The 19,912-nt window shown below is 38.2% G+C and overlaps 1 protein-coding gene across 5 annotated transcripts in view; it reads left to right on the top strand.

The window, feature by feature from the left end:
- The window catches only part of ELP6 (elongator protein 6), a 74,443-nt gene that overhangs the window by 40,944 nt on the left and 13,587 nt on the right, over positions 1 to 19,912 (top strand). For all 5 annotated transcript variants that reach the window (XM_089158576.1, XM_089158574.1, XM_089158575.1 and 2 more), the window contains 2 exons: positions 1,873 to 2,081; positions 2,182 to 2,328. In XM_089158576.1, coding sequence (XP_089014702.1) covers positions 1,873 to 2,081; positions 2,182 to 2,328 — 356 coding nt within the window. The remainder of the gene's footprint in view (positions 1 to 1,872; positions 2,082 to 2,181; positions 2,329 to 19,912) is intronic.

Raw genomic sequence — 19,912 nt, 5'->3', positions numbered from 1 at the left:
TCTTTAGGTCAAAATGTCAAAGATGAAAGGTCTTTACAAGTTTTCTCAATGGTCATATGGCTTGGAGAGTTTCTCTTCACCACCTCTACTCATTAGTTTCCCTCTTTACAACCCCCCTTCTAAAAGAGAAAAAAAAGCTCCCATCATTTGATATCTCCCAATGCTAACTACTATGTATATTACTTTACGATACCAACAAAATGTTTAAAAATTGCTATTAGTATGTGTAAGCAACCGGATATATTACATATAACCAGACGCATATTTTATGTCTCTCTGATATGACAGGATAAGTTTCTTAGAATCACCCTTTTGATACAATTGGTGATTTTTATGCCTTGACCCACTTACCTTGCGGGAAAACGATCAGTGCTTGAGAGCAAAATCCCTGCTTGGACCACAATTCAAATCATCAACAGTGGCAGAATTTCAACCATTCATGGGGTGAGGTAGTCATCTTTCCCCATCTTGTGTTAGGGGTTAGGAGCCACACTTCCAAATAGTTTTTCCCACTATAGTACTAATTTCACATCACCAAAATTTCGCAATATTTTGTTTGTCCTGAGCCTATCGAGACTAAGTATGGTTCGAAATTTAAAATGAGATTTTGGGAATGTTTGGTGAAATTTGATGAAATTTAAAGAATTTCAAGGGATTGTAATTGTAAATTGTATTTAACTACTACTCAATATTTGTACTTGCATATGAATCAAAGTTTGAATATTCTCTTGTATATCGATGTTTGCATTAGTGAAAAAATATGATCCAATTTCATCTGCATACAGCCGGGCATGTGCAAATCAAGAACATCACTTTCTATTAGGTTTTAGTAAAAAATAATGTTGCCATTGTGTTTATTGGACTCAGATTAGACTGTACACTAAAATTAAACCCGAAAACCACCTAAAACCCCTAGTAAGTGGTGTGCTATGTTTCGCCTGAATTTCAGCCAAATTCTCAATATGTCAGTATCTCGGACATGGTCAAAACATTGTGATGAGACAAGATTTTAAACCTTACTCCTCACAATGTTGCCTACACCCAAAAGAATCTCTTCATCCATGTTTCAGTGGCCTTTTTAATTTGAAATGACTTGCTTGGTTGATCAGATATCTAGCCAAACATGCTGTCTTTCTAAATATTACCCCTTTTTTTATTTAATCTCTAATAAATATTTTGTTGTGTTCTGTGGTTTACTGGTATTCTTCAAGAGAGATGACCTTTTTAATTTTATATGACTTGCGTCATGGTTCAAGTTTTCACTGAGATGGGCTGAATTTTGGTTAAATCTCGAGAGAAACCATGGGTTGTTTTAAAAGTGCCAGGTTTCAATGAGTTTCAATAGAATTTCAGAAATTTCGTATCTTTGACCAATATTTCAAAAGTTTTGGTGGTGTTGACAAACTCATGACCAACTCATAAAAAATTTCAGTAGTTTTGATTAACTAATGCCAAGTTATGACCAATTTTAATTGCACCAACCCAGTTTCAGTACTTTCGACAAGTTTCAGTGGTTTTGACCAGTTTGAACAAACCCATCACTTGTTGCATTTTATCCCGGAATTCCCTGGTTTTGACATGTTTTCAACCCATCTCAGCCATATCTCAGTTTCCATCTGGTCGAAACATGCTCGAAACCGAGATGTTGATCCATGTTTGTTTGGTTGATAAGATGTATAGCCAAACATGCTGTCTTTCTTAATATTTGCTGCACTCTTTTTTCTCAAATATTTCAGTGGTCAGGCATTGGTCAGTATAGTGATGTTGCTTTGGATGTTGTATAGTGAATCCATGTTACGTTCTTCTCTTTGAACTTCACAATTTTGAATCCATGCATCACAGTAATTCATTGTCATCTTGATCCATGAATAGATGGTATAGGAAATAGTGATGAAGATCCAATGGTTAATTTGTATGGGAAAATTCAGAAAGCTTTGGAAAGTAGTGTCTCTCCTGTATACAAGAAGAGCTGCATTACCATTGTGATTGATGATATATCTCTTATGGAGGTAGCTGCTAATGGCACTTCAAATCATGTCATGGACTTTCTGCATTACTGTCATACCTTAACCTCAGAACATGTAAGAATCTAAAACATGTTTTTGAGCTTGTTGACAACTTTAATGTTTTATCCTTTCATCTGCCTTTTAGTAGTTTACTGATTATTCCAATTTTAATTAGGGTTGCTCACTGATAATACTTAATCATGAGGACATCTATTCAGACGTGATGGGACCTTCACTTATTTTACAGATGGAATATCTTGCAGATGTTGTGATAAAGGCAGAGCCTTTGATTACAGGTTTAGCTACTGATGTGCATGGACAGGTATCATTTGTGGTGTCTGTCTTGATGTTTTTCATCGCACTTATGCCATCTCTCTCTCTCTCTCTCACACACCCCCAGCCCCCCCCCCCCCCCCCCAACACACACCCACACATACAATCACATGTTCTATTTATGGGCCTTTATGTAGACTCTTGATTTGGATGCTTTCCATGCTGTAGTTTTAAACAGTCTTCGGTAAATGATATCGGGGTTTCTAATGACCAATTGAGTTTTCTCACTTTCAAATGAAAGTCTAAGACTTTGATGCAAGCCCAGGTTAGGATAATTTTTATATGGTTGCTTATGAACCCACCCAAGCAAGCAAATACTCTAATCCTAAGTGGGGTGGCATATCTGTACATGGATTTGAAGTTTACAAAAGAGTGGCAGACCTATAAGTAATCGAAGTCTAAGTGAATGTAATGCAACTGCTGGTGATAAGTAAACTAGGAAGAGGAGATTAAAAAAAAAGACAATAGGGGTTAATAAAGAATGTGCTGGGCAAACCTGGAAAGAAATATGTCAATTTTAGGAAACAAGAGGCAAGAAGACCACAGAAAAAAGGACGAAGAAAAAAAAATGAGAGGAGAAGATGTGCTGAATGCAGTCCTTCCCGTCATGCAGCTGCTTTATTTTTAATAACCAAAAGGAAATCCAGATTTTGGAGACTGGTTACATTCAAAAACAGAAACTAATCATCCTAAGAATTGCTTGATACTCAAGCAGTCAAGCTACAAAGAAATGGAAACAAATGTAGATAGAAAGAATAGAAAGATGTGAAAGATATGTGGGTCAAAACCGTGTCATAACCCATGTGCACTATGCCACTACCACAGTACACAAGTTATGTACCTTCCATTACATAACACTTGTTATTAGAACATGTTGAAGTCCTGTGATTACCAGGACTTACCAGTCCTATTGGTGATAGTAGAGGTATTTTGGTCCTTATATTCTTTTTTAGTCTAGTGTTGTTTGTGTTATGTCTTATTTTTCTGCCATTAGTTGGGGGCAGAACTGGCATTGTATCTGATTTCATAATATTATAAATACATACCCCACGACTAGGAGAAAAGCAACCTAGTCACAGGCTGCTTCGATAGCTTGCAACATCAACTTCTTTCTTCTTTCTCAGTTCCTTTGCTGATTACAGAGATCTTGGATTATAACAGAATATATTCCTAGAATCAGAAGTAAAACCATATGGTTGTTGATGTGATCATGTGAACCAAAAGTCTAAGGTTTACCTTGTAATGATGTTGCCCTAAATTTAGGTTCACTCTAGGATCCTCTTCATTAAAATCAGCAGTCAATTAGGGTTTAGGATACCCTGTGGTTGAAGGGAATGGGTTAGTTGTGGGGTTCTAGTTTATGATAGGTCTAGGATTAGGTTCAGCTAGGATTTTGGGAATTTAGAGGATATGGTGTTCCTTTGTGATGTGTCTTGTGAATTATGCTGCTGGCATTCTCCTAGAATCCCTAAAAGTGGATGGGAGCAATCTTTATACCAGCTGCTTTGACTTGTCTGTTTGTCTTGGTGGTGAGAAGGCTTCTCTTTCTCCTGCATATGTTTAATGTGAAACGTACTTCTTCTGTACTTAGTAGTATGTCCATACGGACCATACGTTACATTTGTTGAATGACCTTGTGTTCTGCATCAGTGGAAGAAATGATTCACAGAGAAGTAATTCTGAGGGTACTGTTCATCTTATGCTCCGAGATTCGTTATATGAGCAATTTTTAAATGAATAAACTGAAATTTTGTGGTAAATAAATATGCCCATAACCATATCTCGTGTAACAGTAGCCATAAATACATGCTCCTCCTAGATCTCTTATGTACAAATTGGCTTCCATTCTTTCTCTGAGGTGCTGTCATCTGCATCTTTGCCAGTATTATTGGATCTTTAACAGTGCCTTTGCCTTCAAGTTTCTTATTCTGCTTCAATAACTCATCCTCATAACCTAGGCCAAACTTGATGCGTGAATGTCTCCTCCGACAACTGAATATCTCATCGAGTTTGCTGCTTTAATGATCAGTGGGTTGGAGGAGTGCTTTCAACAATTATTTTCAATGCTTCTCTCAGCATGACATCCTCTTCTCAAGCATATGGCGGTCAAAAAGCTTGCGGGACAGTTGAGCCTTCAGGTCATTTTGAGGAAACCATATTCTTGAGAAGACGATGACCTTGAGGTTCAATTGTCCATTCCATGATATGTGCTAATCACACAAGTTGATGGTTAGCACACAGTAATATGTATTTGTTATCATCAAAACACTTTATGGGTAGTTCTAGTATCTCCATTCCACATCAAGTCACTTTTGACTTGGGCATCCTTCATTAGATAGTTTAAAATTATTAGATAACCGTTCTAATTCTCATTCTAGTTTAAGTTATTAGTCTTGCCAGTTTGAGAAGCTTCACCAGGTGAGCTATCCCCCTCGTGTTAATAAACAGTTTGACCAACCATTCTTTTTAGTATGCAATGTGGGGTGGTTGTGTTATTACTTCTATTTTGGGTTTTCATTTTATTGTTACGTCTGTGGATGATTTTTATAGGGTTTCTTGGATTTATTTAATGAAGAATTGTCCAGACTTGTTCAATATTTTCTGAGTTCATTGCTGATGTTCACACTCAATTTTAGTGGTGATAATGCAAAGGAATACCTTTCAAATCCCTTTTATAGTTTTATGGTTTCAAATGGAATACTTCATCAATCATCTTGTGAGGACACTCCTCAGCAAAATGGTTTAGCGAAGTGGAAGAATATACATTTAATGGATGGAGATTGCCTGCTCTCTGTATTTGAGATGAAGTTGTCCAAACCCTTTTGGTTGATGTTCGAACTGCATGTTATCTTATTAATCGTATGCCATCTTCTATCCTACAAGGTAGTATTCCACATTCTTTGTTGTTCCCTTCTTCTCTCTTATTGTTTTACCACTCCGTGTATTTGGTAGTGTTTGTTTCATTCATGATCATCGTCTTGGAAAGTCTAAATTAGAATCCGTGCACTTAAATGTCTCGTCATTAGGTACTCTTATACTTAAACCGGTTATCATTGTTATTCTTTTGAGTTGAGAAAATATTTTGTTACTACTGGTGACTCTTTCTTTGAATCTACTCCTTATTGTATAGAATATGTTAGTCTAACCAATCTTGACGATGATCTTTCTATGATGTTATTCAATTTGTGATTGCACGAGTTACAAATCCTTTACCACTGTGCCATCTACACCTCCAGCCATCACCAAAGTATATGTCCGCCACCCAAAAACAGCTGCTGCTTCCTCTGCTCCATGGACTTTACCTCCTTCCTATCTCTGATTGCCCTTCACAAAGGTACTCGTAGTTGTGTACAATATCCTATCTCTAATTTTGTCTTGTATGCTGGTTTATCAATTACTTGTACAAACTCTTTGTCTACCATTGAGCAACATCCTATTCCCAAGATTGTTTTAGAAGCTCTATCTGATCGTGTGTGGACTATTGGATTGACTGAAGAGTTATTGACATTAGAAGCAAATTAGACTGGAATCCTATTCTGTTACTTTCAGAGAAGTCTCTATTGGCTGATGGTGGGTTTTTGTCATTAAAGTTAATCAAGATGATTCTCTAGTTTGTTTGAAGGTCAAACTTGTTGCAAAAAGTTATGCACGTGTACGGTATTGATGACTTGGATATGTTTTCACTTGTCACTATGTTGACTTTTGTTTGAATTTTGATTTCTCTTGCTATTATCAACCATTGGTCCTTGTATCAATCAAGGAATTAATTTCGGTCAAAACAGGAATTTTGACATTGAAAAAGGCCTAACAGATTTTGGTCGAAACATGATTTTTTTGAAAATTTGAACTTCAATTTCGGGCCTCATATGGACTCAAAATGATTTGGATTCTTGCACACTACCTATTTTTTAGCATAATAAACACTATAAAACTACTAGTTTATCAGAAAAACCATTGAAAATATAACATTCGAGTATATACTAAATATAAGAAGTGAGAATGCTACCAATTACAAGTCTACTCTATTCCATGTTTCCCTCTTTCGTATGCACCCCATACAAATGACAATACAAATCTACTCTCACATACATTAATCTGAAGATCATACATATATATATATATACATTTTTAGCAGTATACATAATTTGCAAAATAATTTTTAATAACAGAAAAATAAAAAAATAGTAGGAAAAACCAAAAATTAATTTTGACACTACAAATTCATAGATCAATAGTCTAAAGTAAACATACTTAAATTTGGAAGCAATCCAAGAAAATTTAAGGCACAAACAAAACAAAAATAAAAAAAATGAGGAAGTTGGTTACTCACTATGCAAGATTTGAGAAAATCCACAAATGAAGAACCAAATCTAGCGTTTGAATGAAATTGAGTTTTAGAAATTAACTGAAAAGAGGGATGAAAGCAAGAAAAAAAAGTCAAAATCGGTTGAATCTCAATGGGCGATATGGGTTGAAATGGTAGAATGTTGAAATTCTGTTGAAAAGATGCATTTTTATAACATGGGGTACCGTTTCGGGTCGATACAAAATTTCATATCATTTCGGTTGATACAAAACATTTCGTGTGATTGTCCTTGTATTTTGTTTTGGTTTTGAGAAACGCGGGCGAAATTTCGACAATTTTGGTCGAATTTTCTTCTATTGTATCAATTGGATGTGAAGAATGTGTTCTTAATGGGGATACCCATGAGGAGGTATATATGGAACAACCTTTTGGATTTGTTGCTTGGGGGAGGGGGAGTGATATGTTTTGTCGACTCAGAAAACCATTATATGGACTAAAACAATCGTCTCAGGCATGGTTTGGCCAGTTCACTACAATTGCCGACTCCCCTAATGTCTCATTGGGATGATGTTATACGCATTTTAAGGTATCCTAAGAAAGCTCGTAGGTATGGTCTCTACACTGACCATGGAAAAGGCGACTTGAAGGTTTTTCTGATGCTAATTGGGCTGGATCTCCAATTGAATAGAAGATCATTTACAGGCTATTGTATATTTGTTGGAGGCAATCTTGTGTTGTGGAAAAGTGCGAAACAAATAGTGGTTGCAAGGTCAAGTTCTAAGTTAGAGTATCGAGCCGTGGCATATACCACTTATGAGCTGATACGGATTAGACAATTACTTAAGGAACTCAGCTTTGTTGATGATTTGTCTATGAAGTTGTGGTGGGACAACCAGGCTGCTGTTCACATAGTATTCAACCCTGTTTTTCTTGAAATGTACCAAGCACATTTAAGTACATTGTCATTTTGTTCATGAGAAACTATAATAAGGCCTAATATCTCCCAATCATGTCTGTACAAGGGAAAAGCTAGCAGATTTATTTGCCAAGGCTTGGGGGAGTACAACGATTGGTTATATTTGTAACAAGTTGGGCATGAAGAAACATGCCCCAACTTGAGGGGGAGTATTAGAAGGCTAAAATGGGAGGAAATGCTCCCATCAAGGATTAGTGCAGGTGCTAATTATTTATAGGAGATCCCCTTGTCCTAGTTGATTTTGGATTTCTTATTATAATAGGATATCCCTAATTAGTGTTAGAATTTTAGCACCTATAGTCAGCCTAGGGACTAAAAGGAATTCAGAAAGAAAAAGAAGAATAGAAAAAGACTGAAAAAGAAGAATAGAAGAAGGGAGAGAGCTTGCATGTATATGTTGGCTCTCCCCTGGTACTTTATTTATAATGTAAAATCAAATCTTAGTTTGGGAAAGTTTCCTAAACCGAGTTATAGCAAAAAAATAATAATTACATATTGCATAGAATTTCCCAAATCTACTAAAAAGGAAACTAGCCTAGGGAGATTACTTGTCAACCAAGCAATAAGAAAAATAGAAAGTAATCAAAATAGAAAACAACTAAAATATAAACAAAGGGAAAATAGAAAGTATCCAAAAAGGAAACTCTAGGCTATAGCTCCAAAACCTGTGCACTATGGCAATATCTCCATAATAGAAACTTTTGCAAACTAGAAACTTGTGCAACTTGTGCACCAAGGCTGCTATAATTCTCAACACTCCCCCTCAAGCTGGAGTATATACAAAGAAAACTATAGCTTGCACAATAAGAATAAACTTGAAAGGCAACACTCAGTCTTGAACAATGTAGCAATGGTAGATGCCAATAAAGACTAAGAGTAGTTCACCCATGAGATAACTAACTTAAGAAAAAAAAATTATATTCTTCAAGTTGGACAACCCATCTAATAATGAGAACAATCGGCGATCCATAATATAGCAACATCAAAAGCACTATCAAAAAGTGCCAGTAGCAGGGAGGAATCTCCACTCTAATAGAAAAAAAATTGTAGATTCAACGTCCACACATAATCTCTTGCAAGAAGTAAAGTAGTAGGCAAAGGAATGGGTAGGTATTAGGCAATATTGGCTACTGTGGACTAAATGGGTAGGTAAAAGGCATTATAAGCCGTTGCGGACCAAGTAGGTAGTAAAAGATAGTATAGGTTACTATGGACCAAGTAGGTAAGTAGGTAGGAAAGTAGTAGAGGTTACTACAGACCAAGTAGGTAGGTAACAGTTAGTATAGGTTACGGACTGCAAGTAGGTAAGTAGATAGGTGAAAATAGTACGGGTGTTGCTATAGAATACCATCTTAGGAGGATAAAGTTCTCCATCAATAATATTCTTCAACCCATTTTGAGCAGATATATAAGGAGCATCCATTCTCCCCTTCATGTGTAGCATTACACATTGACGATTAGTGACAACCAATATCTAGTACAGGACGATCCCAAGCAAGAATCTCCAATGTGCCCTTTTATGGTAGATATAGTCTTCATTTTTTTAGCAAGTCTAAATTCAAGAAATAATTCCAAACTCTCCTCATAGTAGATTATAAGATGTATGCACTGTATTCACAAGCTAATCTAATAGGAGCTCATCAAACAAAATGGTTAACAGACATGCCCAATGGCTATTCTGTAAATTTTGACCACAAAGAGGGATCCACCTTTCAAAATAACCCTAATGGCAGTTCTATGAATTTTTTTTTTGGGGTCTCCAAATAAAGAGTAGTATAAAAAGGAAGTTAAATAAAGAGAGGCAAATAGCATGACTTAAGCAATGACCAAGTCATGAGGAATATACTAAACAAGGAAAGACGAACTTATGCTGGAAAGAAAGGTAATAGATGGAGCACTAATAATGGAAAGAGGGGCTGTATGGAGGAGCAATAATTGGAAAACAATTTTAGAAGTAATTATGAATAAGGAAACCCAAGAAGATGAATGAATATCATGAATATAAAATAAAGGAAGAGAATTTATGGTAATTGAGTAAAGAAAAGTTGAAAGCAGGTTAGTAATGTGATAATCTTTAGCCTTCAATTAGGAAAGCAAACAAACTGCCAAAGAAAAAAAAGGAAAAACCAAGTAGAGGTTTTTGAAGGAAAATAGAAAAATAGAAGGTGAAGTTCAAACTTAGTTACCAAAAAACCTAGGAAGGAGGCAGCAATACCTTGGTCTTGCAATAACCAACAATATGTTCTCAATATTTGGGAAACGAGAAAATATAATCTGATTCAACAAATCATGAACCAAAAGATGAACTAGAAAATTCCAGCAAAACAATCTCTGCCAGAAGAAAAGAGGGCAATAGGATATAGTAACCAAACCACCAAAAACTTCTTAGATTGTGATTGAGTTTCCTTCTAGGTAGATATAATAATCCCTCAAAGCTTCAGCAGCATCAACATTGATTGCAGAATGAGGAGGCATCATATCCATCATTAGCCAGATGAAAAAAAACAGTAGATCGATCTAAAAAACCAGAGACTCTCATGCACAGATTCAGATCTCATTCAATAATAAAACATATTACCCTAGGTCTCCAATGGCAGGAATGGTAGATGACTTCATATGTGTTGTTGGTGAAGTTATTACCGCATGATTATAATAGCTATACCATTGTGCACTAGATAGGAAGCAAACAGACAAAATTAATCAAAATTGAGAGAGAAGCAGTTCCTAGGCTGATTAAATTTGCTCTGATACCATGTAAGAATATCAGCTGTAATCAGCCTAGGAACTAAAAGGAAATTCAGAAAGAAAAAGAATAATAGAAAACTGAAGAAGAAGAATAGAAGGGAGAGAGATTGCATGTATATGTTGGCTCTCCCTTGGTACTTTATTTATAATGTAAAATCAAGTCTTAGTTTAGGAAAGTTTCCTAAACTAAGTTATAGCCAAGGAACGCAATTTCGGCTAATTTCGCCGAAATATCGGCGAAATCCGCCCAATTCGATGAAGAGCGAATTAAAAAGAGGAGCGATATCGAAATTACAACTTTTCGCCGGAAAATCGCCGATTTTCCGGCGAAACATCAACCTTTCGCTGGAAACAGCAACCTTCCGCCGGAAACATCAACCTTTCGCCGGAAAGGGGACCAACGACAGAAGAAATAGAAAATAAAAAGAAGAAAAAGAAACGATCTTCAACACTCTGTATTAGTCTTTGTTTTTCTTCATCGAAATCACCATTAGAATTCTTTTATTTGGCTAGGGATTGTAGATTGCAGCGAACGATTGTATCAACAAACATACAGGTATCTTCCATGGTGTTCCCAGATGGAATATCCACAACGTACGATTCGACGACCATTGTTCCGTTCGACGAAGGGTGAAGAGTCGTCACAGATGGAGCTTCCTTGGCTTTTTATTTTTCATTTACGACGCCTTCAATCTCGATCTTAAGCTCTTCTGGGGAAAACATGTTGATCTTTACACTGTGCAACCCTAAGTTTGAGTTTATTCAGGTAAGAAGAAAGAAGAATGATGGATGGAGGAGAACTGTAAGAAAATTATGAGAAAGAAGGAAGCTCTGATCTGATCGATGTTCTCGTTCACTCGCCGGTCGCCTGATATGCTTTCAGCTTTCGGACGCTAGAGAAGAGTGAAACTGAAGACTGAAACACTCACCGCCTTAGTGTAATTCTCCATAAAAGTTTTAACATTAAATATCAACATGTGGGACCAATTCTAGAAAGTAGGGTTTTAAACATTAAATGCATGTCAGCATGTGGGACAAGGAAGTGGGGTTTTAAAATTTAAACTCTTAAATCTTAATGAGATCACCCATTCACCGAACACCTTATTTTGGGCATCATCGAAATGTCGAGATTTTCGGCGAATTATCGGCTAGTTTCGCTAGTTTCGCCGGTTTCGCCAGAGGGCGAAACGGCGAACTTAGCCGAAAGTTCGTTCCTTGGTTATAGCAAAAAAAAAATAAAAAATAAAAAAATTGCATAGAATATCCCAGATCTACTAAAGAAGGAAACTGGTCTAGGGAGATTATTTGTCAACCAAGCAATAAGAAAAATAGAAAGTAATCAAAATAGAAAGTATCCAAAAAGGAAACTCCAAGTTGCATCTCCAAAACCTGTGCACCAAGGCAGCATCTCCATAATAGAAACTTGTGCAACTTGTGCACCAAGGCTGGTGTAATTCTCAACAATTTGAAACAGGATTCCTAATCCTACTCTCTCTTGGTTTTCTAGTAATTTTCAGATATAAATAAGAACCTTGATTCTGGAATCTTCAGAAGTTTTTCTATGAAGCTCCAACACCAGTTGTGATTCCTCTCCACTTCTCTCTTTTCTCACCCCTAATTTAGAGGGGTAGAGTAAAGTATCAGTTAGTTTATGCTAAATACTGCTATGCAGTTTGTAATTTATCTCTTAAGAGTGCTGCTTTTGGTTGGGATTGGTGCTTAAACTTCAACCTTGGGATCTCAGTTGTTTCAAGTGCTGGGGTGGTTAAGTTGTCTTAGTGATTCAAGTCCAAGATCTTTGTTATATTGTGCATTCTGTGCCCTATTGCCATCTTTCATTTTGTCCATTAAAGGAAGGGTGGCAAGCAGCACAGTTACCATAATGTGGTGCCGTTTTAGTATGGTAAAGAAAATGTATATCCAAAACCAAAATTCTAGTGTACCCCGGTTTTTGTCAAACTTTTTATGTACTGCTACAGTATACTATGGTTGCAGTATGAAAAAGGTACATGTAAATGGTACATATGCAGTATTAAACAATATAAAAATGATATAAATTATTGCTTATTATGAATGTGAACGGTGCAAATTAAGGACAAATCTAATGGCTTTGTCCCAGAGAACCAGAGGATGTAAGTTTCTCCGGCTAAGATCATTCATATTTCATACCATTTTTTTTTGCCTGTAAGAGAAGGAAACTGGAAAAGAGAACATTTTGTTTTATTTTAAATATGAAAAAACTGGGTCAAGCTTTCACATTTCTTGAAAGCTACGAGTCATGAAGCAGAAAAAACGCAGAAGGAAGTTTCTGGAGAAGGCATGAATGTAAGAAACCAAACTATGAATATAAGGAATTGAGGAAGAAGAAGAAGAGACTTTAAATAATAGAGGCCTTTTTTCTTGGCTCTTTAGAAAAGGATCATAAGATTGAAATGAATCACGAAGAAGCCAGACAGCACAGTGCACTGTGCAGGGAAACTTGTTTGTTTCTCAACGTTATCAAGATTGATGAACTCTTCATGAGATTTAAGTACCACGGGGAAGAAAGAGAATGACAAGGGTTGCTACCTTATAAGTTGCACCTCATCATTTGGTCATGGACAAACGTGTAGCTAGATTTCAGATGTTATTAATATCCGCAGCTGATGCTGTCTTCACCTATTTACAATCTTACATCGTACAACAAGAAAGGAGAGACCACTGCCAAGAAAGAGATTGTAAAAGTCTGATAACATGCCGTTGTGATGCAACCTTATTCAATTAGGGGTGTAGCTTCCAAGTTCTCCAGCGTACATGTCTTCCAGGCCCAAACCTATTTTTAGTTAAGATGTATGGGTTGCTACAATAAGCAATTCCCAATTGATTCTAAATAAATGTCTTATAATTCCCTGGCTTGGGTTTGGTTTGGTTGTTGGGATATTGGTGGTTAAAATTTTCTGTATAGGGTCTTTGGTTGAGATGGGTTAGATCTTGAGATATGGGATGATAACTCAAAAGAATTGGGTGAAACATGGACTGAATTTAGATCTTATTACCCAGGATAATCTCTTCAAGTTTCAATGATTTTGGATGGGTGGATTGGTACATGTAGGTTTCTTGATTGGGAGATTTGGGCAGGTTCTCTTGGCCGTCCACTTGGTCTTAGACTTGGAGGTCTTAGATACTACATCAATATTATGGCCCCACAATGCATGACTTTGGTAGGCTATTGTTTTTGTGGAAGCATGACACCTGTTATGCCATATTTTCTTAGACCAACAAATTGGGATGGACCGTTCGGTTTGGTGCACATTGTTTTGATTTCAGCCCAGTTTGAGGAGCGTGGGAAAACTAGTGGGCATATTCTTACCATCAAGTGACTTCTCATAAAGGCCACCATTGCGACGGTGCCACGTGGACATAGGGACATGACATCATGGGCGTTTAAAAGATATCTTTTGAGATGTTACTTCTTGGAAGAGGTAGCAGGGAGATGGAGGACAACTGGAGTCTGGCTAAAGACACGTCAGACATTAAATTCGGCATTTAATGCTCTGCTCCACTATCCTGAGTACTTAACGTCAATCATAAGGATACTAATTCATCCTAATCTCCTTGAGACTACTTCCTGATGACCTTTCTGGGGTTTACAGGTGAGCACATCAAATCAAGGGGTTATATGGGTTAGGATTCTTGATAATATCTGGAGCCAGGTGTATCACGCCCTTAGCTTCTCCAACAAGTTTGACGTCATGTTCAATCCAAGCCTTTATTTGGTATATGCTAATCTAAGGAGAGGAGAGTCTTCTTCAGGGATGTGATATGAAACCTTAGTATAAAGGTCAAGGATTAAATAAAGAAGGGAAGCCAGAATTATCAAAACATTAATTTTCTGCAACCACCTAAGGAATCAAGGGTCCTTGAAGATTTAACTCTTCACTAAGAGGGAGTGTGTTATCCGGAATTTGACTGGATCATCTGAAGTGGCTTCCCGTCCCACGAGGCAACCCACTTTTACGATTTTTCTTGCCTGTAGGTAACTGGTTTGGAGCCGACTCTTATCTTTGAACCAACCCAGGAGTAGAGTAGATTCAGGACTAACATTTGGTGATGTGTGTGGGAAAGATAATAACTTTTTCCCTTGTGTTTTATCTAGCTGAGCAGAGATGGCTGGAGACAATTCAAATAATAGTGGTTCCAAGTCTCAGGGACGTCCATGTGGTAAGAAGAAGGCCAATACTCGAAAAGAGGGAACCTCAAAAGATATCTCCAACTGGCCATCACGTGAGACACAACTCCCTGAACATTGAACAAAAGAAAATATAGTACTTCCCTTGCAAGGAACAACATCAACCCCTGTGTATGATCCTGTTCAAGTACAAGCGCTCCAAGTGAAGATGATGGATATGATGAGTTCTTTCTAGACACTGGTACACTAGTAGAGTCGGCTTATGCCTCTGACAGGCCCAACTGTTGTTTTGCCTGAAATAGTGGTCCCCTCCCCAATCGATCACCAAGATGGGGCCCAGGGAGATGGAGTGCCTTTGCTCCCCACTACTTCAGGCAAGAACATAGTGGATGATTGTAGGAAGGATCACCATGAAGTGGCCCATCGTTTAGTTTTCGACAGATTGGGCACTCAGCATGATAGACACTCATTCCCCCAAGCCACTGCCAATGGGTGCCAACTCCCAAAGGTTAGGAAGGCTCCCAGGGAACGTTTAGCTGAATCAAGTGCATCCATGGCGGCTGATGGAGGGTCTAAAGCTTCTCCGGTGAGATGGGACGATCACCTCTATCAATAGATTAAAGACTTGAATGATTGTCTCTACCAACTGGATAAGAAGGTCCCAGATGAAATACAGTTGGTTCTCAACCAAGATCCTTTTGTTCCTGAGATTATGGCAGCCCCACTGCCTATGGGATCTCGCACTCCTACCTTCACAATATATGATGTGACAACAGATCCGATGGCTCGTGTTAGCCATTTAACACCATCATAACGATGTGTGGAGGAGGAGATGCGTTAAAGTGTAGATGTTTTCTTTCATCTCTGATGGGTCCGGCCACAACTTGGTACTCACGTCTACCAATGCACTCCATTAAAAAATTCACTGAGTTGGGCTATGCCTTTGCAGCTCATTTTAAGAGTGGAATCAAGAAAGACAAGACAAAAGACAACCTTTTGGCCTTAAAGCAAGGGCGTTCTGAGTCGATTTGCGAGTTCATAATTCGCTTCAACAACATCTCAATTTTTATCAAGGACTTGGATGACAAGACGGCTTTCACCTCATTTAAGAGAGCTTTTACCAACGAAAAATTGTTGACTTCCATAGTGGAGAGAAAGCCCAAGACCTTGGCTGAACTTTTAGATTTGGGATACGAGATGGTGACAGTGGAAGAAGTCTGGGAGGCAAATCAAAGTGATTACAAGACTGTTCGAGAGGGAAGCTTTAACCTAAAACCCCTAAAAAGAGAGAAAGGGAAGCAAGAATGACGGAGCAAACGTATTGATGATGATGTGATGAGGCCTTTCCTCCTCTCAATAGGTCACGATATGCCATTATAATGCAAATCTGAGACATAGGATTGCTGAAGAAGTCCGGCAAGTTACATGCCAGGCCAGAAAATAGGGCCAACTTGTCAAAGTATTGTCTTTAGTATAGGGACAAAGCGAATCATACCAAAAATTGCTGCATGCTCAAGATTAAGATAGAAAAGCTAATTGTTGGGGGACACTTGAACCAGTACGTTAAGTCTAGCCATCAAGGAGAAAGATCCCCTTCGAGGAGACGCAACAAAATTCCTCTTAGGCAAAGAGATGAATTTAGAGGGAAGGCCCCAACAACCTCTCAGGACAAGGATCTTCCCAATATCAATACAATCTTTGGGAGACCAACCCTTCGCCAAGCAAAAAGGAGCATGCGTGTGGTGGGCACCATTGGGCCCTCCAAAAACACGTTTTACTCACTGCAAACCAATCACATTTGCTGAAGAAGAGTTAGTGGATGTTCGTACTCCGTAGGATGATGCTATAGTCATCAAGGTCAAGTTGGCCAACCATATACCCTACAGAGTATTGGTGGATTCAGGATCATCAACAGATGTTTTATCTCTAAATGCTTTCCGTCTCCTCAAGATAGATCAAGAGACGTTGATGCCAACGACAACCCTCATTTATGGGTCTGCGGGAAGTTTGACCACAGTGGAAGGGAACATCCAACTTGATATAACAGTGGGCACTTATCCAGGTCAAGTGATATTGCCTACTATGTTTATGGTTGTGCGCAATATTTCAGCCTACAACATCATTCTAGGGAGGCCAACCTTGAGTGCGTTGGGAGCTATAGTTTCTCCCAGACATATGATGATCAAGCTCCCAATTGAGGAAGGTGTTGGCGTTTGTAAGACTGATCAAAGGCAGTCCAAAAACTGTTATTTCAACTTCATCCAAAAACAACCATCAACACTAGTAGGTGGCATTGTGCTGAAGGTCGAGGTACGGGATGATACGGATGAAAGTTAGATGTAGATAGGAGAGCCAGTGGAAAGTCTTCAGAGAGTTCTGCTAAGTGTTTCCAACCGAGAGCATGGCACCATGATAGGCTCTGAGCAAAAGGAGGAGTTCAAGCAAAAGCTTGCAGCATTTTTGGCACAGAATGCATACGTTTTTGCTTGGTCAGCGATGGATATGCTCGAAATTGATTGAAATGTAGCTGAGCATAAATTGTGGATTGATAAAGGGGTAACACCAATCATCCAAAGGAGGAATCTTTCCCTTAAGAAACATCTAGCCGTTCAAACAGAAGTTGATAAACTGGAGAAATATGGTTTTATTCAACCCATTGAATGTCCTAAGTGGCTGGCGAACGTTGTGATGGCGAAGAGAGCAAATGGGAAGTAGAGGATGTGTACTGATCATACAGATCTCAACAAATCATGCCCCAAAGATTGTTATCCACTTCCTAAAATTGATTTGTTGATTGATGCCACTGCCGGTCATGAAGCACTGAGCTTCATGGATGCTTACTTAGTCTACAGTCAAATTCTCATGAATCCGAACGATGAGATTCATATTGCCTTCATGACCAATAGAGAAAGTTACTATTAAGCTATCATGCCATTTGGTTTGAAAAACGCTGGAGCCACTTATCAAAGAGCTGTAAACAAGATCTTTTGCCAACAGATTGGGTGTAACATGGAAGTTTATGTCGATGACATGTTGGTGAAAAGTGTAAAGTGACGAGATCACATCAACGATTTGACAGAAGTCTTTGGGGGTGCTCAGAGGACATGAAATGTGTCTCAATCCCGAGAAGAGAAGTCTTTGGGGGTGCTTAGAGCACAGAAATGTGTCTCAATCCCGAGAAGTGTGCCTTTGGAGTTTCATGTGGAAAGTTCTTAGGCTTCATGGTTTCAGAAAGAGGCATTGAGGCCAACCTGGAGAAAATTAGGGCCATTTTTGTAATGCAGCCCCCAAGAATAGTGAAGGAGATTCAATGTCTAACTGGAAGAATAGCTACTCTTAGCCACTTCATTTCATGCTTCAGAGATAAAACCTACCTTTCTTTATAGCTTTAAAGTCTCTCAACTCGACAAAGGAGATAGCTTGGACTAAAGAGTGTCAGAAGGCTTTTGAAGATCTTAAGCTTAAGTTGAGTTCTTCAACTGTAAAGAATGTCTCAATATTAAAGCCAAAGTCACTGAGTTAAGAGGTCATTTCCTGAACTTTGTCATCAATCAAATCCCCAGGGAAAGTAATGCTAAGGCTGATATATTGACTAAGTTGGCTTCTGCGGGGTTCGAAGATATTAAGGCATCAGCTTATCAAGAAGTACTTCAAGAAACAAGTATTGAAGAGTTGGAATTGATGGATATAGATGAAGAGGACCCCTCTTGGATGGATCCTTTAATCTCTTATCTCAAAGATGAACATATGCCAAAGGATAAAGAGCAAGCTCGTACCATTCGGAGGAGAGCAACTAAATTCACAATGGTAAAGGGTGCACTCTACAAACAATCAATTGAGGGACCTCTCCTAAAATGTGTAGGGCTTGCAAGGGCTCAATATGACTTGGTTGAAGTGCATGAAGGCATCTGTGGAGGACATATGGGAGCCAAGGCCTTAGCTTTCAAAATCCTGAGGCAAGGAATCTACTAGGTCACTATGCTTAAAGATGCTCAGGATTATGTACGAAGTTGCCTGCCTTGTCAGGTCCATTCGCCTATTCAGAGGACCCCAACAGTACCATTGGTGTCAATTTTAAGTCTAGTTCCTTTCGCAAGGTGGGGAATGGACATACTAGGTCCCTTTCCCTCAACATCAATAGGCAGAAAGTTTCTTATAGGAGCTATTGATTATTTTACTAAGTGGGTGGAAGCTGAACCTATGGCCTCCATAACGGAAAAACAAACGGAGAAGTTCGTTTTAACTAAAATCATCTATAGACTTGGTCTTCCAAAGATACTTATCATAGATAATGAAACTCAATTCGACAATACATCTTTTAAGGAGTTTTGTTAGAAGTATCTAATTGATTTCAGAAGAGAAGTAGTTGCTTATCCGCAATGTAATGGTCAAGTTGAAATCACTAATAGAACCTTACTTGATGGAATTAAGAGGCGTCTGACAAAAGCAACAAGTAGTGGCTGGAGGAGTTATATCTTGTACTATGGGCTTATCGGACTTCTTCAAAAACTCCAACAAGGGAGACTCCCTTTAAGTTATCCTATGGAACTGACACCTTGGTACCTATGGAAGTGTTGGTAGGCTCTTTAAGGTCATCTCAATATGATGAAAAGGTAAATGAAGAGGGTATAAGAGTCATTTTGGAGTTTTTGGATGAAGTCCAAGAAGCTGCTTTCTTTCAAATGTGTTTATCAAAAAAGGGTTGCTAAGTATTATAACTTTAGAGTGCGGAGCAGGACTTTCTGGAGAGGTGACTTAGTGCTCCGCCAAGCTGACATCTCTAATCCACGAGGGAGGAATAAGTTATCCCCAAGATGGGAAGGTCCTTATCTGGTGGATCGTGAGCTGCAGCCATGAACGTACAAGCTTCAAGATCCTAAGACCAGTAAGTCACATACTCGAGCATGGAATGCCATGCATCTGAGGAAATTTTATCAATAAAATTGTGGCAAGTGATAAGCAACTTGTCGGCATATTTGTGGCAGTTGATAAGTAACTTGTCGACGTACCTTAATGTTTTGTAAAGTAGCTACTCGAAACTTGCCGGGTATGTATACTTAGAAAATTTAGCCTTTCATTTTCCCTTTCTTTCCAATGTTTGACTGGCTACTTACTTAGAGTGCCAAGTTGCTTAATCTAATCTAAAGAAAGGCATAGTTTTAGAGAAATGACATAATAAAAGAGATAGATACAATATAGATATAATTCAACAAAAAGATCCAATTGCCATTGAAGTAAAATGTACAAATGTACAAAGTACTGGTTTACAAAAACTGTGGGCAACAAAAGAAAAGATGGGTCTTCACACAACAGCAGTGGTAGAAATATCTGGTTCCTTGGGAGCATTCTCAGGTTCCTAGTCCAACATCTTTCATTCC

Source organism: Hakea prostrata, chromosome 6, assembly GCF_041222555.1.
Source record: "Hakea prostrata isolate BN-2017 chromosome 6, UWA_Hpros_2, whole genome shotgun sequence".
Classification (NCBI taxonomy): Eukaryota; Viridiplantae; Streptophyta; class Magnoliopsida; order Proteales; family Proteaceae; genus Hakea; species Hakea prostrata.
The sequence above is the reverse complement of the archived record's forward strand: the minus strand, read 5'-3'. Positions and strand labels throughout refer to the sequence as shown.